A 21,336-nucleotide genomic window follows, 5' to 3' on the forward strand; every position below is an offset into this window, starting at 1 on the left:
ACGAATAAAGTATTTTATGTTAACTGTGAAACTCTGTCACACAAGATTCATGCCACAGGCTGGGAGGAGCTTTTTTTAAGTTTACTTGGCATTATTTTCATGGTTCAAACCCATTGGCTCCAAGGTCAGCGCTGCAAAGGCAGCAGCAGTGCAGGTGCTGAGCTGCACTGGGAGAAGGATGATCAAGAACAGAGGCTGTTAGTTTTGCACTTCAGCTCATAAGCAGCTCTGGTCCTAAGGAAATGCTACAGCAGATTTTTTTCCTCTGCTGTTTGGAGCACTTTGATTCACATTAAGTCCCCTGTTTCCCTTTTCATCTCTACTTCCCCCCCCATAACTTTTGGGTACTTTTTAGCTCCTTTGTTTCCATGGCAGAAAGTACATTTCGTTTTATAATACTCTGTCATCTCTGCAGCAGTACAATCTGGCAGGGAACCTCCTGATCTAGTTCTGGTCACCTCAGAAGTGAGAATGTGCCTGTAGAAACCTGATTCTCATTCCAGTCTCTTGTTGAATAGATGTTTGCAACTATTTTACCATGAGACTTTAGCATTTAAACACTTCATTGAGAATCTGCATTTAATGTAGAGGTTAGCTCCTAAAATTACGAGATTTATTATGCACTTCAGTAAGGTCACTATTAACCAGATACTACTAGTGGTTTTCTATGTAAATTTCATGCAAATATACAGAAAGTTTAGAGATTGTAGCAGAATCTGGCCCTCACCTCTTCTTAGTCCTTGAGTTCTGCTGGTTGCTACCCAGGCAATGCAGTATGTAATTTCCTTCAGCAGTAAGTGCCATCAAACGAGCTTTAGGAGCAGTTCTTACACCACACTGAAATGCTGAGCAAGGGTTACAGCCATCATAAACCAGGTCTGGGTCAGCAGCCAGTGGTGACACCACTGCACAAAAAGGATTAAGGTGGTGGAGGTATTCACACACTGGACACCTCACCCAGGCTGTCCTGACATTGCCTTCTTGCTATTGAATGAGGCTTTTTGTATTTTGAACATTGGGTCCACTGTATTGCAGTGAAATCAGATGGACTGGGAGAGGGGAAAGAATATCCAGTTCCAACCAGGTACTGCCTGATCCTGTTTATACTCTGCTTTGTGACAGAAATATTAAACAGACTGTCTGTTGCTGCAATGAGGATAGGTTTTTGGGTTTTTTTTTGTTTAGCTTGCAGCAGTCAAATTCTTTCAGCAGCAATTATTCTGGGCAGTTGCTACCACGTGACCAGAGTCCAGCCTGCATAGGCATTGATAAATTCCTTCTCTGCAGTTATTTACACTGCTAATATATTAAACTGAAAAGGAACATGCTCTAGTAAGCCATGTCTGGAATAAACTCCCACAGCATTCCAATAAACCAGCATCAACAAAAAGTCCTGACTAAAATTGTGACTGTGTGAGTCACCTCTCCCTGTTTCAAAGAATAAGGTGCCACTTTACCAGACATAACAATCACAGGAGATCAGATGCTACACCTGTGCTGAACCTCATGAATGAAATAACAAAACCCAACATATTATTGAAGGAAAGCCTTGGGTGCTGTGAGGAGTTCCTGAAGCTCAGACTTGTCAGCTCAAATGGCTTTTAACCTTACTTTCTTGCAGCTGACAGGAGTTAAAAGGCAGAAAGGCACAACAATGCTGGAAGCTGAAATGAAAACTTAGAACTGGCATTGGATTGAAGAAGAAATTTGTAGAGACTAATCTAGTACCACCCTTCAGTAAGTCTTGGGCTTTAGTGTGATCATTCGTGTGCCTGGAGTAAAGCTGAGGCCTAAATGGTGTATGAACACTTTAGGTAGAGCTCATTATTTACACACATACGCACACATTTACACACATTTCTCTGATTTTTAATTTGTGGGATTTTGTTTATTTTCTTGAGCTGAAGGTTTCTGGGAGCTGCAAGACTGTTGTTGCTGCAAGCGTTTCTTTTTGCTTCCCCAGGCATGGGAAGGTGGAAAGGCACTGCTTATTCCAACAATCCTGTGGAGCTCCATGTGACTGCAGGTGACAGGAGTGAGACAGGATCCTGTGGCAGTATGAAACTCTATAGTCCAAGGAAATACTTAAAAAGAAAATACCTAAATACTCAGTATTTGGCTGCACTCTGCTCAAAAGCTTGTTGGCATTTATAAGTACATCAGTTGTGTTGGTGAAGGACAAATAATAGCTTTTGTAAGGGAGATCTCCCTTCAGGGAGATTTATTCTGAGAAGATCTGCAGTAAGAGCTTATCTTGAATACAGGAAGTTTGTCTTTATTGCCAAAAAGAAAGGTCTGCCAAGCTCATTGCTATTTAAAGACTTTTAAAGGGAGATTTTTGGAATAGATTATTTAAGAGGAATCCAGCTCTTTCCCTGGACAAACTGCTGCACCAGTCAGGTGATGTTTACAAGTAGGATCTGTTTACAAGTAGGGTCTGTGAGTCAATGTTATAGGCAAAATAAACCCACAGTGAGTATCTTTGGCAGAAGGCAAAACTTTTATTAAATGAACCAGATGTCACAAGTTAACATTTGCAGCTATCTCAAAGATGGGGGGATCATACAGCAGTTGAAGGAGCAGTAGAGGAATATGCAAATTTGTCCTGGATACTGTGGAAAGCCAGGCAGCTCTGTCATAATAATTTCTTCCCGTGTGTTCTAATCATGAAAATGAGTTGCATAGGATGTGCCCTGGAGAGCGCTAATGGTTGTTGCACCAAAGGTGAGCCTACATCAGACAGAATTGCCATCAAAGTTTCAATCTGTTCCATACCAAACAGCAAAAATCTCACTACTGTATCATTCGGTCAGGAAAAAAAACACAGTCATTTAATAACTATGCCAGACAAATTGACTGTCAGAGGGTATGTGTCACTTAAGAGCCTTTGTCACCTAGTTTCTTCTTGCTTGTCTTCTCTATCATTGTCTCAACAATCATTGCTGTCTCTTCATATGTCTGAATTTTGTCATCTGAAAACTTCTCAATGGACTCCACCACCTCCACCTTCTCATAGCTCATAGAGCCAGGTAAGGCTGCTTCCCTGAACAAAAGGCCCTGTTTATCTTCTCGGTCATATTCTGTCTCTCGAAGGAGTCCTGGCTCAGTTGGGCTTATCAGACCAGAGGAAGTAACTGTCTCAGGCTCAGAGATGTCTGGGTACTTTGTGATTTGCTCAATTTTTCCTCTTGCTTTTTTCCCCCATTCAAGCACATCTTCTTTCCCCTCCTCTCTCTGTTCAAACTCTTCTCTCCTTTCACAGATTTCGCCTTTCTCTTTTTCTGGTGGTTCGGCAGGTTCTGGGAGCTCTGGTATGGACTCTACATCATCCCCATTCATCACTTTCCCATTGCCAGTGGAAACTGTGATCCCCCCACCAGCAGGAATAGAGGGGGCCAAGATGCATGGTTCTTCATAGCCTTCCTCCCCTGTCACCAGCACATAACGCCCTTTGGGATGGGCATCAGACTTAGCCTCTGGTCTCTTGTGGACTCTTATTTTCTCCCTCATAATATTACACAATTTATCAAAGGCTTTACTTATCTGGGCTCCATCAGGTACGTCCTCTGGGCCCATTTCTTTTTCATCAAATTCTGATCCTTCTTGCTCAGGTTCACACCTGACTGAGCCTTCATGCCTAAACTCCATCTGATCTTGGTCAAAACCTTCCAGAGTTCTTTCGTACATTCTTTCAGGCAAGTGACTGTCGGTTATGTCTTTTGACATCAGCTCCTTTTTCCTGGCAATTTTCTTTGTCAGGCCTTTTTGTCTGGGCTTTATACTGGCAATGTCTTGCATGGCCTGGGTGATATCTAAAAAAATACAAAGCAAAGGGAACAACAAACAGTGCTTGAATACAGTCACTGCAAATGCTAGAGCTGCCTCTTGCCTTCACCGCTGCAGGTGGAAAGCCTTTGTATCCCAGGGGCCTAAAAGAGAGCCAGACACCTTGACTCCTGACAATTTGGAGTATGGGGACAGATACTGAAAGTCATGTCAGGAGGGAGCAGCAGTGGCTGGTGGTCACAGAGCTGAGAAGCCACCCATCTACAATGGTATCACTCAGACACTGTCACTGAGCTCTTAGAACCCCCTGATTCCAATCTCCTGGGCAATCAATAGGCACAGATCCCATGAGAGCTTAGCAGCAGCAGGAGCATAGGCAAGGTATGATTTCCATGGCATGAGCAGCTAGAGCAGAGGAGACAGGGGTTGATACTGGTAATTACAAGAACAAGAGGACAGACAGATATTAACATACTTTCCCCAAGGCAGCTGTTTTGTCCCCTGCCACAATACAGTAACACACATGAAATACGATGCTCGTCATGCAGGAGAAATCAGTGGTGTGTCTAGAGCCAGGCCAAATCCTCAGCATGTATAAAATACCATTTTGCATGACAGTAATTATTTACAGCTGCTGAAGGTCTGGCCTCAGGCATGTTGGACCTATTTAATATAAAACTGCTACAGTTCACACAGCAGTTAGAAAAATTACAGCTGCATTACAAAAACATGCCTCATACGATGGTTTGTCTCTGTTCTCAAGGCAGTTTGTCATTATTGAAACCACAGTGAGCCTTGGATTTAAGTCAACCCATATGTTAGAACCTATCACATCAATTCCTTTGTTAAGAGCAGTCTTTCTCATTTAAGCCTGGCCATTTCCTTGTCAGCAGGTTTACAAGCATCCTAATTCTAACAAGCCAACATACAACATAGAGAAAACATAATTCATAGGAAAACAGGCCTCAAAAATGGCCTGTGGCACTCAACACACCTTGGTGCTCTTTGCACATCACTAAAGTGCAAACAAACTCAGAATGAGTCAACACAAAACCTGCAGCTCTTTCCACCATTTCAGATGCCTTTTGATTTTACTCTTGATTGGCCTAAGTAGTAAACTGCAGAAATTAGCAAAGAAATGGTTTTACTTGTGGTTTTGGCCTTTGACAGCTTGTCTCAGGGACAGTCGAGGTAAGCTGAAATGGTTGCATTTTCAAGCCTGTAGTCAGGCTGTCGTGACTGGTGGCCATATTAAAGACAGATGGACAAACTGCTTAAAATGCAATGATGCCTCTCCTGACACACACAGAAAGACACATCACAGGTTTACCTCTTCCCCTCGAAGCCTGAGGCTGGGCAGGTCGATAAATCTGTGTGAAGAGTGTGACTGGGGTTCCTGCTATAGCAGAGTTTAACCTGTGGAGAATATGTGTATCCATGAGTTCTCTCACAATTTCAGCAAGTGAAATTGTGCAAAATTAAGCTCAGAGGTTAAAAAAATGTACTTCTCTGTGGTGAGGAGTCAAAAAGAATGATGGGAATCTGTTTCTTGTCTGAGGAAAATCAAGACAGCCACAGCACCTTCACAGGAGTGAGGCTGGTTTTTGCCAGCAGGAGATACGGGATACTCCAGTAAGTAAAGTACACCAGTAATTACAACATGTAGCTACAGCTTTGCATTTAGCATGGCACTTTGAAGAGATGGTAGGTTTTTAGATGGGAAAACAGTCAATCCAAGCCTACCAGAGGTCAGCAAGAAATGTAAATCCACTTTTACCATGTTGGCTGGCAAAATAGGAAATTTGGAGCGGTCTTCCTTGGAAAACATTCAAGGAGTCAGTAGTATTAAGGGTTAAAAATTAAAATTGAGAGGCAGGCCTATTGCAAAACAGTTACTGTATCTTTGGCCTCCCCAGTCTGCTCTGCTGGAATTTGAGATATTTTGTCCTGTCAGAGACCCTGTGTCAATATGATTTTGGCATTGAGAATTACTCTGTTAAGGCACTTCTAACTAGAACTCAGTGTCCAAAATTAGACCCTGAAAATTAATTAAATTCCCATTCCCCACACATAGGATGGACTATTAAGTGAGTGTTCTTCCCCTGGATCTTCTGCACAGCCCAGAGCAGTAGTTTGAGTGCTTAGGGGTCTGGCTCTGCTGCTGTGAAAGATCCTTTTGTCCACTGTGGCTGATGGTGGACATTAGAGGGAGACAGTGGTCCTCTGTAGGTTTAAGCGCAACCCAAATCCCTGCCAGTTTCTTGTATTTTTCGTCTTTCTCCCCATGCCCAAGGAATGGCTTTGCTGGGAAGAATGCTTTGCTTTACAAGGCATTTGCTTTGTTTGCACCCTCCAAAAATCAACTTGCCGTTAGTGTTGAACAAGTGTCACCAACACCCAGTCTGAGGAGAGGATGTTCAGATTGATTTGTGTGCTCCTGACCTCTGTACACTGATGCCAGGACAGCATATGGAAAGGAGACTGCAAGGACAAGAAAGCCCAAAATGGCACTGATCCTTTCCTTGGCAGAAGTTTCACCAGATTTTGCATCTATTTCGATTTCTATCCCTAGATATCTACACCAGTGAAAGGTGTGAAAATGCTATAGCTTTGGGTGAATCAAATGTCCTTAAACATACATTTTTCAAATGAGAAAAAAGAGATCCCTGGTCCCTTTGTGATTGCCCAGAAATCCAGGCTTACCGGCTGTCCTCATTCTCGATGATCCGTTTGTACCTTTCCAGCTCATTCTCCAGGGACTGCTGGTAGATCACCAGCTGGCGGCAGTCAGTGGTGTACTTCTCCAAGATTCTCTCAGCCTCCTCTATCCCCTTCCTAAGGTTTTCAATCTGCTCATTGTAAAGCTGAATTTCATCATCATAACTCTCCTGGGTGTTTTTAATTGCTTGCTCCAGCATGGTTGTCTGGTAAATAAAATTGGTGGTGAAAGAAGCACCTTTGAAAAATTCACCATCCCCATATTTTAAGCATAATGAAAGGCAAGTCATGCTTTATTACAATGTGATGCTGCACTGCTAAAACACAGGAGCAATTTCACTACCTTTGTTCAGTTATTCAAAAAGCAGTAACATCACATTGGGCAGGGCCTAACATGGACAGTAAAAGTTCTTAACTGGGAAGATGAGCTTAAGAAATATCCACTCCTCCTTTTCTGTGCTCTGCAGACAGGGAAAATAAGACCAAAAGTCACATTTTAAACAAAGAACTCTTCTTTAGAATTCAATTCCTCAGGCTTTTTACTTCAGCGATAAAACCAATGAGCATATCAACCAGGAGGTGGCAAAAGTCGCTTTCCAAAAATAAAGGCTGAGTTTCAGGTGGGATATTTCACCCTGTAAATCTCCTCTCACTTTCTTCTGCTATTTTTAGCTATATATTATAGTTATTTTGTCACTTTTTTCCCCTACTTTTCAGAGATGCACTCACAAAAAGTTAATGGAGGAATAAGTGACTAATGAATTCTTCAATAATTGATTTATTTCTATATGCTTCAGGCAAGACAAAAAAAATACTTTTAAGAGGCTAAATACTAAATATAGAAGTGATGTCCCTTGTCATTAGTTTGGTTATGTTGCAGTGTATGAATAGACAGAGACTCTTCTGTTCAGTGCTCATGGAGTGGGGCCCCTGACCTCTTGGGCACATGGCTGTCAGGTCCACAAACAGGAAAGCAAAGACACTTGATGACACCTCAGTCATCAGATCCAGCCTTCACCATCACAGGCTACTGTGTTACTGACCTGCACTCATAAAGGTATTTCACTCTTGTAATCTCAAGGCACAAGAATGAATGAATGAATAATCTATTTCTAAATGGATGGAAAGATTTTATTTTGAAAGCAGCACGATTAATTCCTAAAAGACTGCCTCTCTCCACCTGCCAGCAGAAGGCTGATTTCCTCCCCTTTTACTTGATATTGATTCACTATCTCATCCCCATATTGATTCCTGTCCATCCCAGAGTGCATGTGTCCTTTCCACCAAAGCATCAGATGTGAGAAATAGAGACCAAGGAAAATACACTGTCCTGACCCTAATGAAAGAAGTTATGCCCAGGAAGTTATGAGCTGCTGCTATGGCTGTCCAAAGGAGTTCAAAATCCCACCAAATGATGCTTTAGTCAATATTTCATTCCTCTCACCTGGATGGACAACTTGAGGCAAAAAGGAAGCTGTACTTGGGGTCATTCTCCACCCCATCTGCTAAAAAATATTCAACTGCATGGAGGTAGAGATGCCATTGGCAACTATTAAGATCTGGTTTCTATCCACTGCAGCCTTCAGCTGCTCCTCCACCTCCTGCCACCCTCAGCCCTGCACTGCACTCAGGTTTGCAGGCACTGGCTGGAGACAGAAGGTTGATTTAAGGCAGGTTTGGCTGGGAGATGGGCAAGGACAACTAGTCAAAGTCTTTTTGCAACTCAGAGCTTGGCAAAAAGCACATGGTTTTTCCTGCTGGTCCAAGCACAGGAGAGATGCTGGCTTAATGCTTAGTAGTGACATGGATGAAGGCAGAAAGCCAAATGTAGCTCAATAGCCCTCTCATTTTTTTCTCCCCACACCAGTTCTTCCCACAGCAAGCTTAGCATTGGATGTGGCAGTGATAGAAAGGATTGGGCAGAGCCCTGAGGGTTCCCCATCAGTTTTTTTGAAGCCTATTTCCAGCCAGAACTCAGCAAGTAAGAAAGTCATAGGAGCCCTGTGGAACTTTTCCATTCATAATGTCCTGCTGATTCAGTCCTGCAGGAATTCAGTTGCATTGTGGAAATGTTCCCTCATCAGTCCCTCTGATAAGCAAAGATAGCTTCATTGCACCTACAATACCTACAGCCCACCCTGGCCAACTAAACCTGACAATTTGTTTCATTGAGAGAATGGGAATGAAACAGCTGAAGAAAAAGATGGAAATCTAAAAGGAAAACACACCTCCAAGTCCACCAAGTTAACATAACCATGTTAAAGCTGTGTTAGAGGTTTTACCAAGTGACCATAAAAAAAGCAGTTCATGAGCAACATGGTTGTGTTTATGGCTTGTGATTCCAATACCTCTGTCTGGAGCTTGTATTTCTGTGCCTGTAGCTGGCAGAGGATGCTCTTATATTCCTCCAGCTGGCTCTGCAGAACAGGGATCCTCCTCTCTGCTATCAGTTTTTCCTGGTTGGAAGAAAACAATGTGTGTATTGGAAATTATGTTTCACTCCTAAAAAGAGCCAAAAGAAATTGCACTACTGGAAATAAACTGTGAAGACAAATAGAAAATGGCAAAAGACAGATAAAAGATGGGCATTGAACCTCAAGCCAAATTCTGTTGAATGGTAGCACGGCTTTAAGAATAAAGATATCAGATACCAGGTCTGTAACAGTGCAGCTTAGACCCTGTAAACCTGTTCACATCTTCTTCCAAATAATGAACATTCCTGCCATAGCCACTCATATTGGTGGAAATCATCAAGTTTTCATCTAGTCTGTATCAATTAATTTCATTAAAATTTTCACCACATCTCACCCCTGCAGGATAAGATTTCCTTTCTCTTAAAATATTCATATATCCTGCCAGCTCCTCTTCAGAGAAGAAGCACAACTACTTCAAATATCTTTGTACCACACATTTTTGGAACTAATATATATGCTGGAGTACACCTGACAAACCTAATCTCTCTTTCCTCATTGATACAGTTTTTCAAAACTACAGTAAATTTTTTTCTCCCATGTTCACTACTCAGTACTTACACATTGTTTTCACCTAACCTTGGAGCAGAAGTTAAAGGATCTGGGACACTTCAGGTGTAAACATTATCTCTTTCTTACTTAGAGCTGCATATACTTCCCAACAGCAATACTTGCCTCACATATGCCAGTGGTTATTGGGGACACACGAGGAGTTGTCTGGATGATCTGCTGCAAGACATTGACATAGGTCTGGATTTCCATAAGGTTCTGTGATAAAATAAAAATATTTTCATTCGAAAATGCCATAGTAAGGTAGACATTTCCATGAACTCCTGAGGCTTATTTTTAGATACGTGATTCTTTTAGCCCATAAAAGTCCAATTCAAAAGTCCAATTCCAGTCAAGTTCAGGCTTGGGTTTGGAATGCAACTTACAACTGCTTTTGAGTGCAGGAGTGCTAGCAGTTTCATCATACTGAGGGTATATTACAGACTTTTGTTCATAGTTTTAATATATACAGTTCATAGTTTTAATTGAAGATTCCATTCCATTTCCAATTTCATAAGAGATTTTCAAAATAAGAATCACAAATATCTTTTCATGTGGCATGAAAAAAATAGTAACTTTTTTCAAAAGCAGCAAATATGGGACAGTGGCCTGATTCTAAGACCCACAGTTCTCCCAGGAAAAAGGCAAAAAGTGTTAAAGTCAGCTGCAGAGGAATCATACATTCACAGGCATATGCCTGCTGATTAACTGGAGTGTCCTCTCCCAAATAATTGGATGATGAAAGCAACAGCTTCCTTAGCATGAAATATAAGACAGCTTGACCAGCACTTTGGGTTGAACCATGACACCAGGTTGACAAATTCAAGACTCTGCTACAGCTGTAGTTACTGGACCCTGAGAAGTATGTTTGGGTGCTGGAAACCATCTGGGTTGTTGTGCCACTGAAAATAAATAGTGCTATATGCACCTACCAAAACATAAATGCAATTTGCTTAAATTTGCCACCATTTGATCATGGAGAAGGGCCAAGTTCCACATCTATCTCTACAAGGAAAACAGCAACTTCATCCAGTTACCTTCTTGTATCTGTCCTTTGTAGCATTGATGTCATCCTGCAGGAACTGGGACTCAATTTGCAGCTCCAGGTTGCACAGCAAGGCCTCATCAGCTTCCTGCAATGCAGAGACACGTGGCATGGCGGTATGTACGGCTGGAGTGCCAAAACCACAGGAGGCCCACAGGCACTGCATGAGTCACTGTGCACATGGAGCAGTCTGCCTGAAGTGTAAGAGCCTACTGTAACATACAACAGTATCATGAAAACAACAAACAGGAGCCATGTTATTCACCATGCCCTGCACAAATGTAATTTACAATGGAGTTTGGCACTGGCACTGTCAAAATAATGCTGGGTACCAAGTAGTAGATGTTTGAAATACCAGATTTTAATATCAAAATCTTGAAATGGTGGATGAATCTTAAACAAATGACATCAGCATTGATTTCTCTAGTGTCATGACAAGATCTGAGATATCCTGATGCCTTTTTAAGATACCTAGTAAAGAAGTCCTTCTAAAAACCCAGGATGATCTGCAGTATTTGCACTCTCTTTGGTATGTTCTCAAATACTATAAATATTTGCCAGTTTGGAGCCATTTCTGGCAATAAAAATGACATTTGACCAAGTTTAGAAAAAATCACTTTTCTGCATAAGTTTATAATGCTTTGGAATTTGCAAAGACAAAAGTTCCTAACATCCAATTAATTCAAAGAACAAACCATATAACTAGTAACCATGATCTCAGAGTATGCAGGTATGAGTGACACTGATCTTTAAATCTAATGAAATCTCCATTTCTGTTCAAAGGCTTAATTTAGATTTTTCCGATGTTCTGTTATTTAACAAAAAACATGGAATTTAGGGTAATTTCTCTGGAACTTGGCAATGTATTTTACAAATATGTGAGAGTAGTCATACATTTTATTTTTCTATTTAATGCATTATTTCTTTAATTTTTGAGAAAGCATCTTAAAACATTTTAACTGTATCTTCCTTGCAATTCTATAAAATGTGCCAGGTCCTCCACCAGTTTGCAATTTGCCTCAAGAAAGTCCTGCTTTGTGCATTTAGCTTAAAGAATAAAAAAAGAAGTATTTGAAGGCACCTCTTTCAAAATACCCATGTGCCATTATCAGCTGTAAAAATACCTCTGTGAGTGAATCACAGGTTGCAAACAAACCATTGAGATTTGTGGATGCAGCACATGACTGGTAGAAGAGGATTTTTCCTTTTGCATGCATACAGCACGCGCTGTTGAAAAAATGTGTAGATGTTGGCTGTCTTATTGTGCTGCTAAACCTCCCAGGCACAGAACTCTCCAGCAGGCTCTGCTTTGTGATCCAGGGGCTGATTCAGACACATCCAACCCAGCACATTCAGAGCCAACCATCAGGAATGCCTGCTGCTTTTCTGCACTCCTCTCTCGTCCTATTGAGAGGAGGATCAGCAGGACAATGGCCATGTTGGGAGGTTTGGGAGGGAGCCAAAAAAAGCCCCCAGGCCCTTAGATAATAACTATAAGCAAATATTTTTGCATGTGATAAAAAAAGCAGTTTTTGGCTTTCAAAATATTCCCTCAGAGGGGAAAAATACTTCTGCTTTTATTCCATGCTTTCAAAGAGACCAGCTTCCTTGATGGAGTTGTGTATCAGAACAGTGCAGTGTCTACACATTTTCTTTTGAACTTTGCTAATCACTTAGCTTCTGAAAAGACATTCTGCTTTATTTTATGATTCCAGAACACTGGTCCATGTGCAGATGCAATATTTTCATTACCATGGAAGAGAAATTATTTAGATCTCTCCAGAACCAGTATTTTCCCAGCTGTCAGATAATGAGTTTGCACCTGCACATGCAGGTTTTCGGGCCACATCTTGGGTCCTCTACAGAAAACCATCTGTATTTCCTCCAGCACTTGGTGCTCCCAGTGCCAGGAGCTGCTGCAACAGGGGTGTCCAGGGACATCCTGGGATAAAAAACATCCTTGTGCCTCAAGATTTGGTGAACTGTGCCTAGGGTTGGTGAATGATTTCAATTTTCTTTAGCTGCAGATTCATTGAAAGGAACTGTGAAGACAGACTTACCTGCTCCAACAACCCCTTACAAAAGAGTTACCTTCACAAATTTTTTTAAGGGTTTGCAAGTTGTTCAAGAACAGAGTGTTCTGGAAAATAGAACTGATGTGGGATGTCAAGAGCTCACTGAAGACAGAAATGCTAAAATGCACTTTCTGTCTTTTCTTAATATAAAACATGTTCTTAATATAAAACATTGATATGACAATGCTCCAGCAGATCAGGTCCAGCCAATCGTAGCAAGGAAATAAAAAAATAATCTCTATTTAATCCATCTTTAATTGTTTTCCAATACAGAAGATGAACGATAGCCTGTGCAAAGTAGAACTGGGGAAAGATATTATGTTCTTCACCCAGATGAAGGCTAGCAGTGAGAGAGGATGAATCAAGATTTTTCAGTTTCACAGACCTGGTTTGGAAACTTTCAAAATACTTCAGCCAACTACTGTCTTTCTCTGAGCTGTGTATTATATTAAATGTTGTTATTTTTATTATTGCTTTTCCCATGGTATTAGTTTAAGAACTATATTGATGTAAAAGGAACAAACCAAGGGGAGTGGCAGTGTCTCTCTTGTTTGGAAACCTAATGGGAAGCTGAGGGTCTGTCCTGGGAAGGGCTGACCGTATCCTGCAAGGGACTAAGGAGTTTTGAGATATTCCAGGCTTCAAAACATGGACTTAACCAGCAATTTTTCATGGCATGGTTATCATTAGTGACTGTATTTTAATACAGTAGCTATGTTTAAAAAGCGTAGGGAAAAGGTATGCACATGCCAAGGCTCAGACACTTACATAGGGAGGGGGAGGATGGAGAAGGGCATAATGACAAGAAACACCTTGCTCTGACATTTTATATTCCCACTGCTTCTTCAAAGTAGCTCGCTGTAGTAAATGAAACCAAAGGAAAAGATTGTACACCTTTCCCCTGGCATTTTCCCAGACTCACTTTATTAAGGTGCTCCAGGGTTTCTTTTAGCCTCTGCTGATACTCACGTTCATTTCTATACCTACAAGTAGAGAAAAGAAGATAGAGTTCAGTGGTTCATCCCTCTGCAAACTGCATTTTTATCTGCACTGTCATGCACAATATATGCTTCACGTTAAAGGAGAATATGAATCTTGAAAGGGCCCAAAAGATTTATTAATGCATTAGCATTAATTATTTTTTGGTCCCAGATGCTGCGGGTAATTTCAGAATTGCCTAAATTCTTGTCTTCAGCTTATGTAACAGAATACAATGAAATGCCATATATTTGCTATCACTTTTTTACAGAATGCTCAAGAATAGACTATCTACAATAAAAGCATATGCCATTGGTGTTGAACTATAGTGACAGCCATTCAACAGTGATTACTCTGAGGATTTGCTACAATGGCACATGAACATTTAATTACATTGTTCTTGGTTTTCTATTATACCTGTTGTTGTTCAATAAGCACTTTAATGACAGACACATTAAACATAATGATTGCAATTTTACATATTGACCATGTAGGAAAGATGTTGGATTAGGATGCTTAGATGGATCAAGCTTTGTGTCCCCTTTAATGGTAATTTGTATATTAGCTTGGTCAAAACAACAAGTGAGCCTTAGTAAGGACTGCATTTAACCAGCTATTCTTATGCTTTTATAAAACATGCATGAAGTGCATGTTCCTGGTGCTGGATGTATAATGTGTTTATGTTAGGCTTGAGGAAACAGCACATTTTCTTTAAGAATTAGGGCTCCACATTTGTATGTAAATAGAATTATCTTCTAGAAATTCTTTTTAGCCACAGAGTACAAAATTAAATTGTTGATTATTGTAATTTATTCCCTTCCTTAAGTAAACCTCATATGAAAAGTTCAACAGTAGATGTGGCTTAATGGGACTCAATTAAAAACAAACAAACAAGAAAGCAAACAAAAAAGCCCCTCAAAAATCACCAGTCAGAAGCAACTTTGGCAATGAGACTTTGCCATTGGTACTGAACAAGTGACTTATCAAAATCCAACAGCAGCACAAATACAATCCTAACCCTTTAAGTTTAACACTTTACTTTTCCTAAAATAATAGATGTAGAGAGATATAAAAAAACTATCATTATCTTACTTTCTACAAGAAACACTCTGGTAGGTGACAAGTCAGTTCTGGTGATTAGGATCCTTCATTTGCAATAAAAGCAATGGACACCAGTACAAGCCAAAATTCAGAACTGAACATAAGTTCCTGTCTGTCTTCTGAAATCATTGCTCCAGCCCATATGTGCTGGTGATTTCAAAGGGATTTGCTTCAATCAACAGGGAACTTGACAGCTCCTGGACTGAGCACATCAAGGATCAAGATATAATGATAATGTCAACCTCAGTTCTTCCTTTTCATCTCCTGAATGACGAACAACCAACATTATTCTCATCTCTTTCAATACATACTGAAAAACTGAGTGGATGATGTCACTCACAAACTAACCAGGACCACAAAGGAAGAACTTGACAGAACAAGTAAATGGATTTAACCTAGTGCTCTGGTTTACAAAGTTCTTCTGAAATCCCATAATATTAGTAGGGTTGGTCACTGGTCTGTTTTCAATTCTTACATGAACAGCAAAGAATCAAGTGAAAATGATGAGGTTTTATTTTATTATCACTCCAACAAATTGCTGAAAAAACAATGTCCTTTTTTGCCAATAAGTACTAACATCAGTTTCACGTCCAAGGCTAGAATATTTTTCAGCTTCAGAAGTGAAATTGCCTTTGTTTCAGGTGTTTACCAAGTAGCTCAATTCCAGCCAGTTTTCTATTTATTTAAAAAAGAAATTTTATGCACTTGACAGTAAACAGTTTCCTAACTTTGATATTTTCTGACAGCTGAACAAGAATGAAGCATATTGTGGCATCTTGTGAAAATCAAATACAAGTTACAATAAAAGGCTGGTTTTCTACTCACAGTAATATACAACCATCTGATGGATTCAGTGTATAAACCTCAGCCCTAATATAATTCAGATGTCCCTCATTGCTAGATCCTCACTCAAAAGATTTTTCAGTTACTAAAATATTCAGCTACATTTTCCTTTACTCTCAAATAACCCAAATATACGCTGTGCCACACAGTTGTAAATCCACCTGGCAGCTTGAGAGAATTAGTATTGCATGATTATCCTTTGAAGAAGAATTCCTTTCAAGTGATGTTAAATATTTTCCAGAAGATCAGTGCAAAAGTGCTATGGACCTCTTTGAAATGCTTCAGAGACCTCAGCATGCCTCTGTGCCTGCTGAAATGTATTTGTAAGAGCAATGGCTGAAGAGTCACAACCCTGTTATGCTTCAAAGTTGATTTTGATGTTCAGTAATTAGCTAGTCATGTCCAAAAATTTTTTATTAGATGGTTGCTGGTCAGACATTCCTGGAGCTTAAGAGCTTTTAAGTTATTTTGCTTCATTTAAAAAAAAAAATAAAAAGAAAAAGAAATTAAAAAAAAAAAAACACCCCAAACCCAACAAAACATGAACCTCCTCACCTAGTCAGGTAGCTTTAGGTTGGCAACAAATGCTTTTGGACTGTTGAAAGAAAAGGGATGTTAACTGGCTTGGGGTGTTTTTTTGTTGTTGTTTTTTTGGTTTTTTGGGTTTTTTTGGTTGTTTTTTTTTTTTTTGCATAGGGGAAAAGAACGGAGGGGAGGAAGTTGCCAGGCTCAAAGAAAGCAGATCTGAGGATTAAAGATTTCAATCACCTCTTCTTTTTGGATTCTGCCTCCACTGCAGTGCAAGGGCTCGCTCCCCTCCAAAGAGGAAACAAGAACAGTCCATCCCAGCAATGCACAATGGCCATATACTCAATTTGGCATCAAAGCTGAGCCTTTCATCTGAAGGAAAACGTTGAATCTGTTGAATCCTACTGAAAGGTAATAGCACCTCTGGGTGACTACCTTTGTCATTTTCTCTTTCCCTGATGCACTTCACTAACCTTCTCTCAACAGACAGCAGCAATTTGGGCGCCAAGGACAGCACAGACTATGAAAGAGAGGTCCTACAAGGATGATGGACAGGCCAGTAATATTTGTTATCAAGAGTCATAACCTGAATGCTCAGATGAGCCCAGGAGGGTTGTGTTTTGCTGATTTATGAACAGATTCTACCTGTGATATCAAGAAGCCACTGCTGAGCAGCTGACAGCCACAGGACAATATTCTTGCAGATTGCGGAGAGTGTGGAGGGCAGGCAGATGATCCTCATCTTAGCTGCAGCAGGATAAAGTCCTTCCTATCACTAGAGAAGCAGCATCAGTGCCAAGAAAATCCCTGCAGACCGGGCTGGAAGGCAGCTTTGTCAGTGGAGCCTCCATATCCTAGCTATTGCGTTTACCACTTCTTTTCATTTTCTCACACGTGTTGGGTCTCTACTGTAGCCCCAAGGGTGTTAGCTCATCAGAGTATCACCACACAGCAATCTTCTTCTGGAGAACACTGTGCCAATTACTGTGTCCAGGGAACCATATTGCATGTTCAAAACTCACTGCGTTTGCAGTGCACAAATTTTTTAAATAAACAATTGCTTAGCAAGACTTTTAATTTCTGAAGTCCATTAATCCTGTTCAGTCAAGGCCACTAAAATCTGGATTCCGGCATCTTTCCCAACATCATGGAGAGAGAAATACCATCCTGTCCCACAGCCAGATGCAATGTTGCTATAATGGTGGTGGTGAATAAAAGTAGCATAATTAGTCTTTTTATGAGATGCATCCAGACTATTCCCAGCATTGATTTTTTTTTTTTTTTTTTTTTTTTTGGCGCAACTTCAAGAGAAAGAATTCTTCCCTGGTACAGAATCTGAACTATTAATTAATGAGAAAAGCTATGAATGTGACCATAGAGAATTTTAAAATAAATTTTAATATAAGTTCTACTTTTTAATGGTTCATGAACATTTAATTGCACAGACCCAGTAGTCCTAGGCCCTACTCTGTCTAAATGCAACTTTAAAAGGTCTATTTATATAAATGTAGCTTAAAACGTTTGCTTAGATATAAATCTATTTCCTCAATAGTGAAGGTGAGTGAAAGAATGGGTTTTAAGAGTCAAAATTCTTTGCATTAGTGAAGGACACAGACATTTGTCAATTAATTGATTCAAAAGCTCCCTCTAAGAGATTTTGTTAATCCCAGTGCACCAAAAGCTTTATGGTTCAAGTTGCAGCATGAAACCTACAGTGCCTGTTGCCAATGGAATGCAGACTCAGGGGGGAGAGCAGGTCTTCAGCACAGGAATGTTTCTGGTTTCAGCAGCCCCTAATAGGGCACAAAAGATTATTCCTCCCATACTTTGTTTAGGGAGCTTTGTTTATAACTTTCAGGTACTGAAATCAGAACTATCAGATGGCAGAGCACATGTTACCAGAGCAGTGGCATTGTTTTAAAACCTGCAACTCAAAACCATCCCAAGTTTTTCAGACACTGAAGAAATGTTCATGTCTCTCTTCTAGACAAATTCAGCAGCTCCCAATGAAAAAAAACCTCACCAAATTTCACTTGTTGATGTAAACCAATTGGTGAAATTTGGTTAAAAAGCAGCCACTGTCTTTCCATTGTCATGGCCCTGTGTATCTTTAATTTTTAAATTGTATTTTTTGGCTTGAATTTAGCCAAAGTTTCCTTCTTACTTTTGTTTACAGCTGCTGAGTGAGCATCCCAGGATTGTACAACAAAGCACCACCATTTTTTTCTAGGAAGCCACTAACTACCCCTTTAGCAGGTCCTAGATCTTGCTTTCTGAAAGTACTGCCCTTTTTCTGGGTGTTGTCTCCTCATCTGGATTTTCAATGCCCTGTATTATTCCCCGCCTATTTACAGTTTGGTTAGAGCAGGTTTAATAAAAGTAAATTACTTTGTGTCACATTACTAATCCTGTACTATTCACATAGATTTTTAACTAATATGCAGCTAGAAAATTAAGTACTGAGTGTAGTCAAATAGTCATGGGCACTGTGTAATAAAAACACATGAGCAAGTACCGGAGTCAACACCTAAATTACAGCATTGACTCATAGTTGAATTTCCTGCTCATAAATATTGGAATACAGTTCTGCCTAATCAGGTGCTTATTACCCACTGACATGGAATCAGGACATTATGGAAATCTGACCACTGGCAGCAATAAGCCTCAGTGCACCTGGATGGGCTATTCTCTCCTGTCACATGAAAGAGAGATCAGGGCTTGGCATTTCTATAGGTATGCTGTAGCTCACAGTCCCCATGCAGATGTTCATTTGGCAACCTGGCAAATTTTCATGGGTGAAGTAGTCAGATAGATATTTTTGGGGGTAAAAATCCCTAAGTAACAGGAGGATTAAACTCTTTTGTCCTATGAGCAATGCTCACCAACTCTTGTGTAATTAAGCCATGTAACCAAAATTGCGTGTTGCTGGAGGGAAGGCACTCATCTCCATCAGCATGTGAGGCTCCTGCCCTTTGAATTATGGTGGCACAGAAGTTAAAGAGGTGAAATTAGGGGAAGCCTATTCTTATTCTTTCAGTAGCATGGGATGGAAATAAAAAATGCAAAGAAGAATAGGAGGGCAAATTTTACACACCAGGAAAAAGTATATCTCCCTTCTTTTCATGACACATCACAGATGTGGTTGGCACAGACTGGCTCAGGTGCTTCATAATGGCTGTAAATAAGAGTTTCTCAGAGACATCCTGCATATTTCAGGAGAGTTTTGCCATTGTGTAACTCTGGGCAGCTCAGACACAAGACTTGCTTTGAGGCACCTGGTAGTCAAATAGGGTTATTTCATCTTTGCAGTTCAGAGCACAGTCCTCCTAAGAACAACAGCAGCTGACATGTGCCAGGGCTGCTGCTGTGGAATGGAGAGGACATTTTCCCATCTAGGAGCAGTGAGACCGTAAAAGGCAGAGCTGCGGCTCCCTAAGTCCTGATACCTTACTTTTCACCTTACATGGGCTTACATGCTGTCCTTCTTGACAAGTCTGATACACACGGAGAGGCATCACCCATGCACAAGAAGTAGCTGGTGACACCAAACCCATACTTATTACAAAGATTAACTATGGAAATGACACCACTCATCTTCCATGGATTGTAAGCCTTACTTGTTGCAGTATTCATCAAGCATGCGCTGGGCATCCTTCTCCTCCCGCTCCAGCTTGGCTCGGTCAGAAGCCAGCTCCCTCATTCGTTGCCGGTTGAACTCAATCTGCCCAGCAAATGCTTCATCCAAGCCCACCAGCTCATCCATGCGCTGGAAGGTCTCCAGTTGCTTGCGCAGGATGGTATTGCGCTGTTCCAGCACACGCGCCCGGTTGATGTAGCTTGCAAAGCGCTCGTTGAGCTCCTGCAGGTTCTCCAAGCCCCGGGCTTGGGCCAAACTGTCAAATTCTGGGGAGCCTCGTAGCTCATCATAGGCATCTGACCGCTCGTACTTCTCCTTGCGTACCTCACGGAGGAAGCTGCTCCTGTACATGGCTTCAGAGGGGCTGTGCAGTGCCGGCGTCCCCTCTTGTGTGCCTGCCTGTCTCTCCAGTTTGAATCTGAATTACGTCTGGGGGGTTTGGGGAAGAAGAACTGAACATAATCCCCCCCTCCCAGATGATCAGGACTTGTCTCCAGGGTGGTTTGTGGCACTAAAGGCATCATCTGCGGGAGTGAACTAAATAAATCCCAATGGCCCCGCCTTGGAGCTGCCCATCCAGGCATCAGCAGTTCAGAGGAGGGGCAGGTACAGAAGGGCTAGGGGCTTTTCTTTTCAAGCATTGCAATCGTGTACAGCCAGGATAAAAGAGAGCAACGTCCAGCTTTCACCCGGTGGATTAAAGCATTATCCATGGAAAACAAAACAACTGCTTTGCAGTTTTAAAGGCTGAGCTCAAAGCCTTTCATGACTGTGCTGGGGGGAGAGCTTTGTCCCATGTGGGTGTCCCTAGGGCTGTGCACAGAGGCCTTCTGCTGAGAGAGGATTTTGGTGTGAGTAGATGGCAGCCCTTGATTTTTGTTATTTGACAGTTTTGTGATCATTTAGAATGATGGGATAGTATTTAACAATTAATATGACTCCAGCTCCATGGGCAAGATTTGGTCATTTGGTTCTCACTTCAGGCTTCATGTCAGGCTTTTCTGAAGGTTAATTCTACCTGGCATGAGAAGCACCCAAGCAGCAGTGGTACTAAAACCTCTGGCTTAACAAAGCCTCTTTGGGAAGCCACTTTCTTTGGGTATAGTCAAAAGCCAGGTCACCTCATGACTTGGTGGACTTTCCATATTATCCCAGGGGGAGCCACCATTCTCCCTTCACTTCCACCATAATGGAGTCTTGTGTGCTGCCATTCCCTAAGAGGCTTTAATTTCCCCTCGATGCATCTCCTCTAGTATTTTTTTCCTGTCTTTCATTTTGAAAAATTCTATTTCTTGGATGTGATCTTCCTTGATCTACTTGCCCAGACAGAAAGCCCAACACCAAGCCACTCCAATTTTGAGATCTCTGTTAATAATTTATATAAAAGTCAATTTCACTCCTATAATGGTCATATCTTAAATGAATACTTAAATCTCATGTATTTTGAAGCCCAACAGATCACAAGGCACTGATGGCAAGTACCGAGGTGAAGAAAGAAGTTGGTGCTCAGGTGACTCCAAAAAGTTCAACTTCAAAAAGAAAGTTTGGTTTCTCTGCTACTAAATCTGAGTCAAAAGGGAAAAATGTTCATTAGACATTTCCTAT

The 21,336-nt window shown here is 41.0% G+C and overlaps 1 protein-coding gene across 1 annotated transcript; it reads right to left on the reverse strand.

Moving 5' to 3' along the window:
• Positions 1-2,877: 2,877 nt before the first annotated feature.
• On the reverse strand, positions 2,878-20,082 carry BFSP1 (beaded filament structural protein 1). The gene is made up of 8 exons (XM_064707040.1): positions 19,712-20,082; positions 13,567-13,627; positions 10,562-10,657; positions 9,651-9,743; positions 8,853-8,960; positions 6,490-6,710; positions 5,117-5,202; positions 2,878-3,812 (listed from the first exon to the last, which is right to left on the reverse strand). The coding sequence occupies exons 1-8, from the start codon at positions 20,080-20,082 to the stop codon at positions 2,878-2,880; spliced, it is 1,971 nt and encodes a 656-aa protein (XP_064563110.1).
• Positions 20,083-21,336: the final 1,254 nt, after the last annotated feature.

Source organism: Zonotrichia leucophrys, chromosome 3 (genome assembly GCF_028769735.1).
Source record: "Zonotrichia leucophrys gambelii isolate GWCS_2022_RI chromosome 3, RI_Zleu_2.0, whole genome shotgun sequence".
Classification (NCBI taxonomy): Eukaryota; Metazoa; Chordata; class Aves; order Passeriformes; family Passerellidae; genus Zonotrichia; species Zonotrichia leucophrys.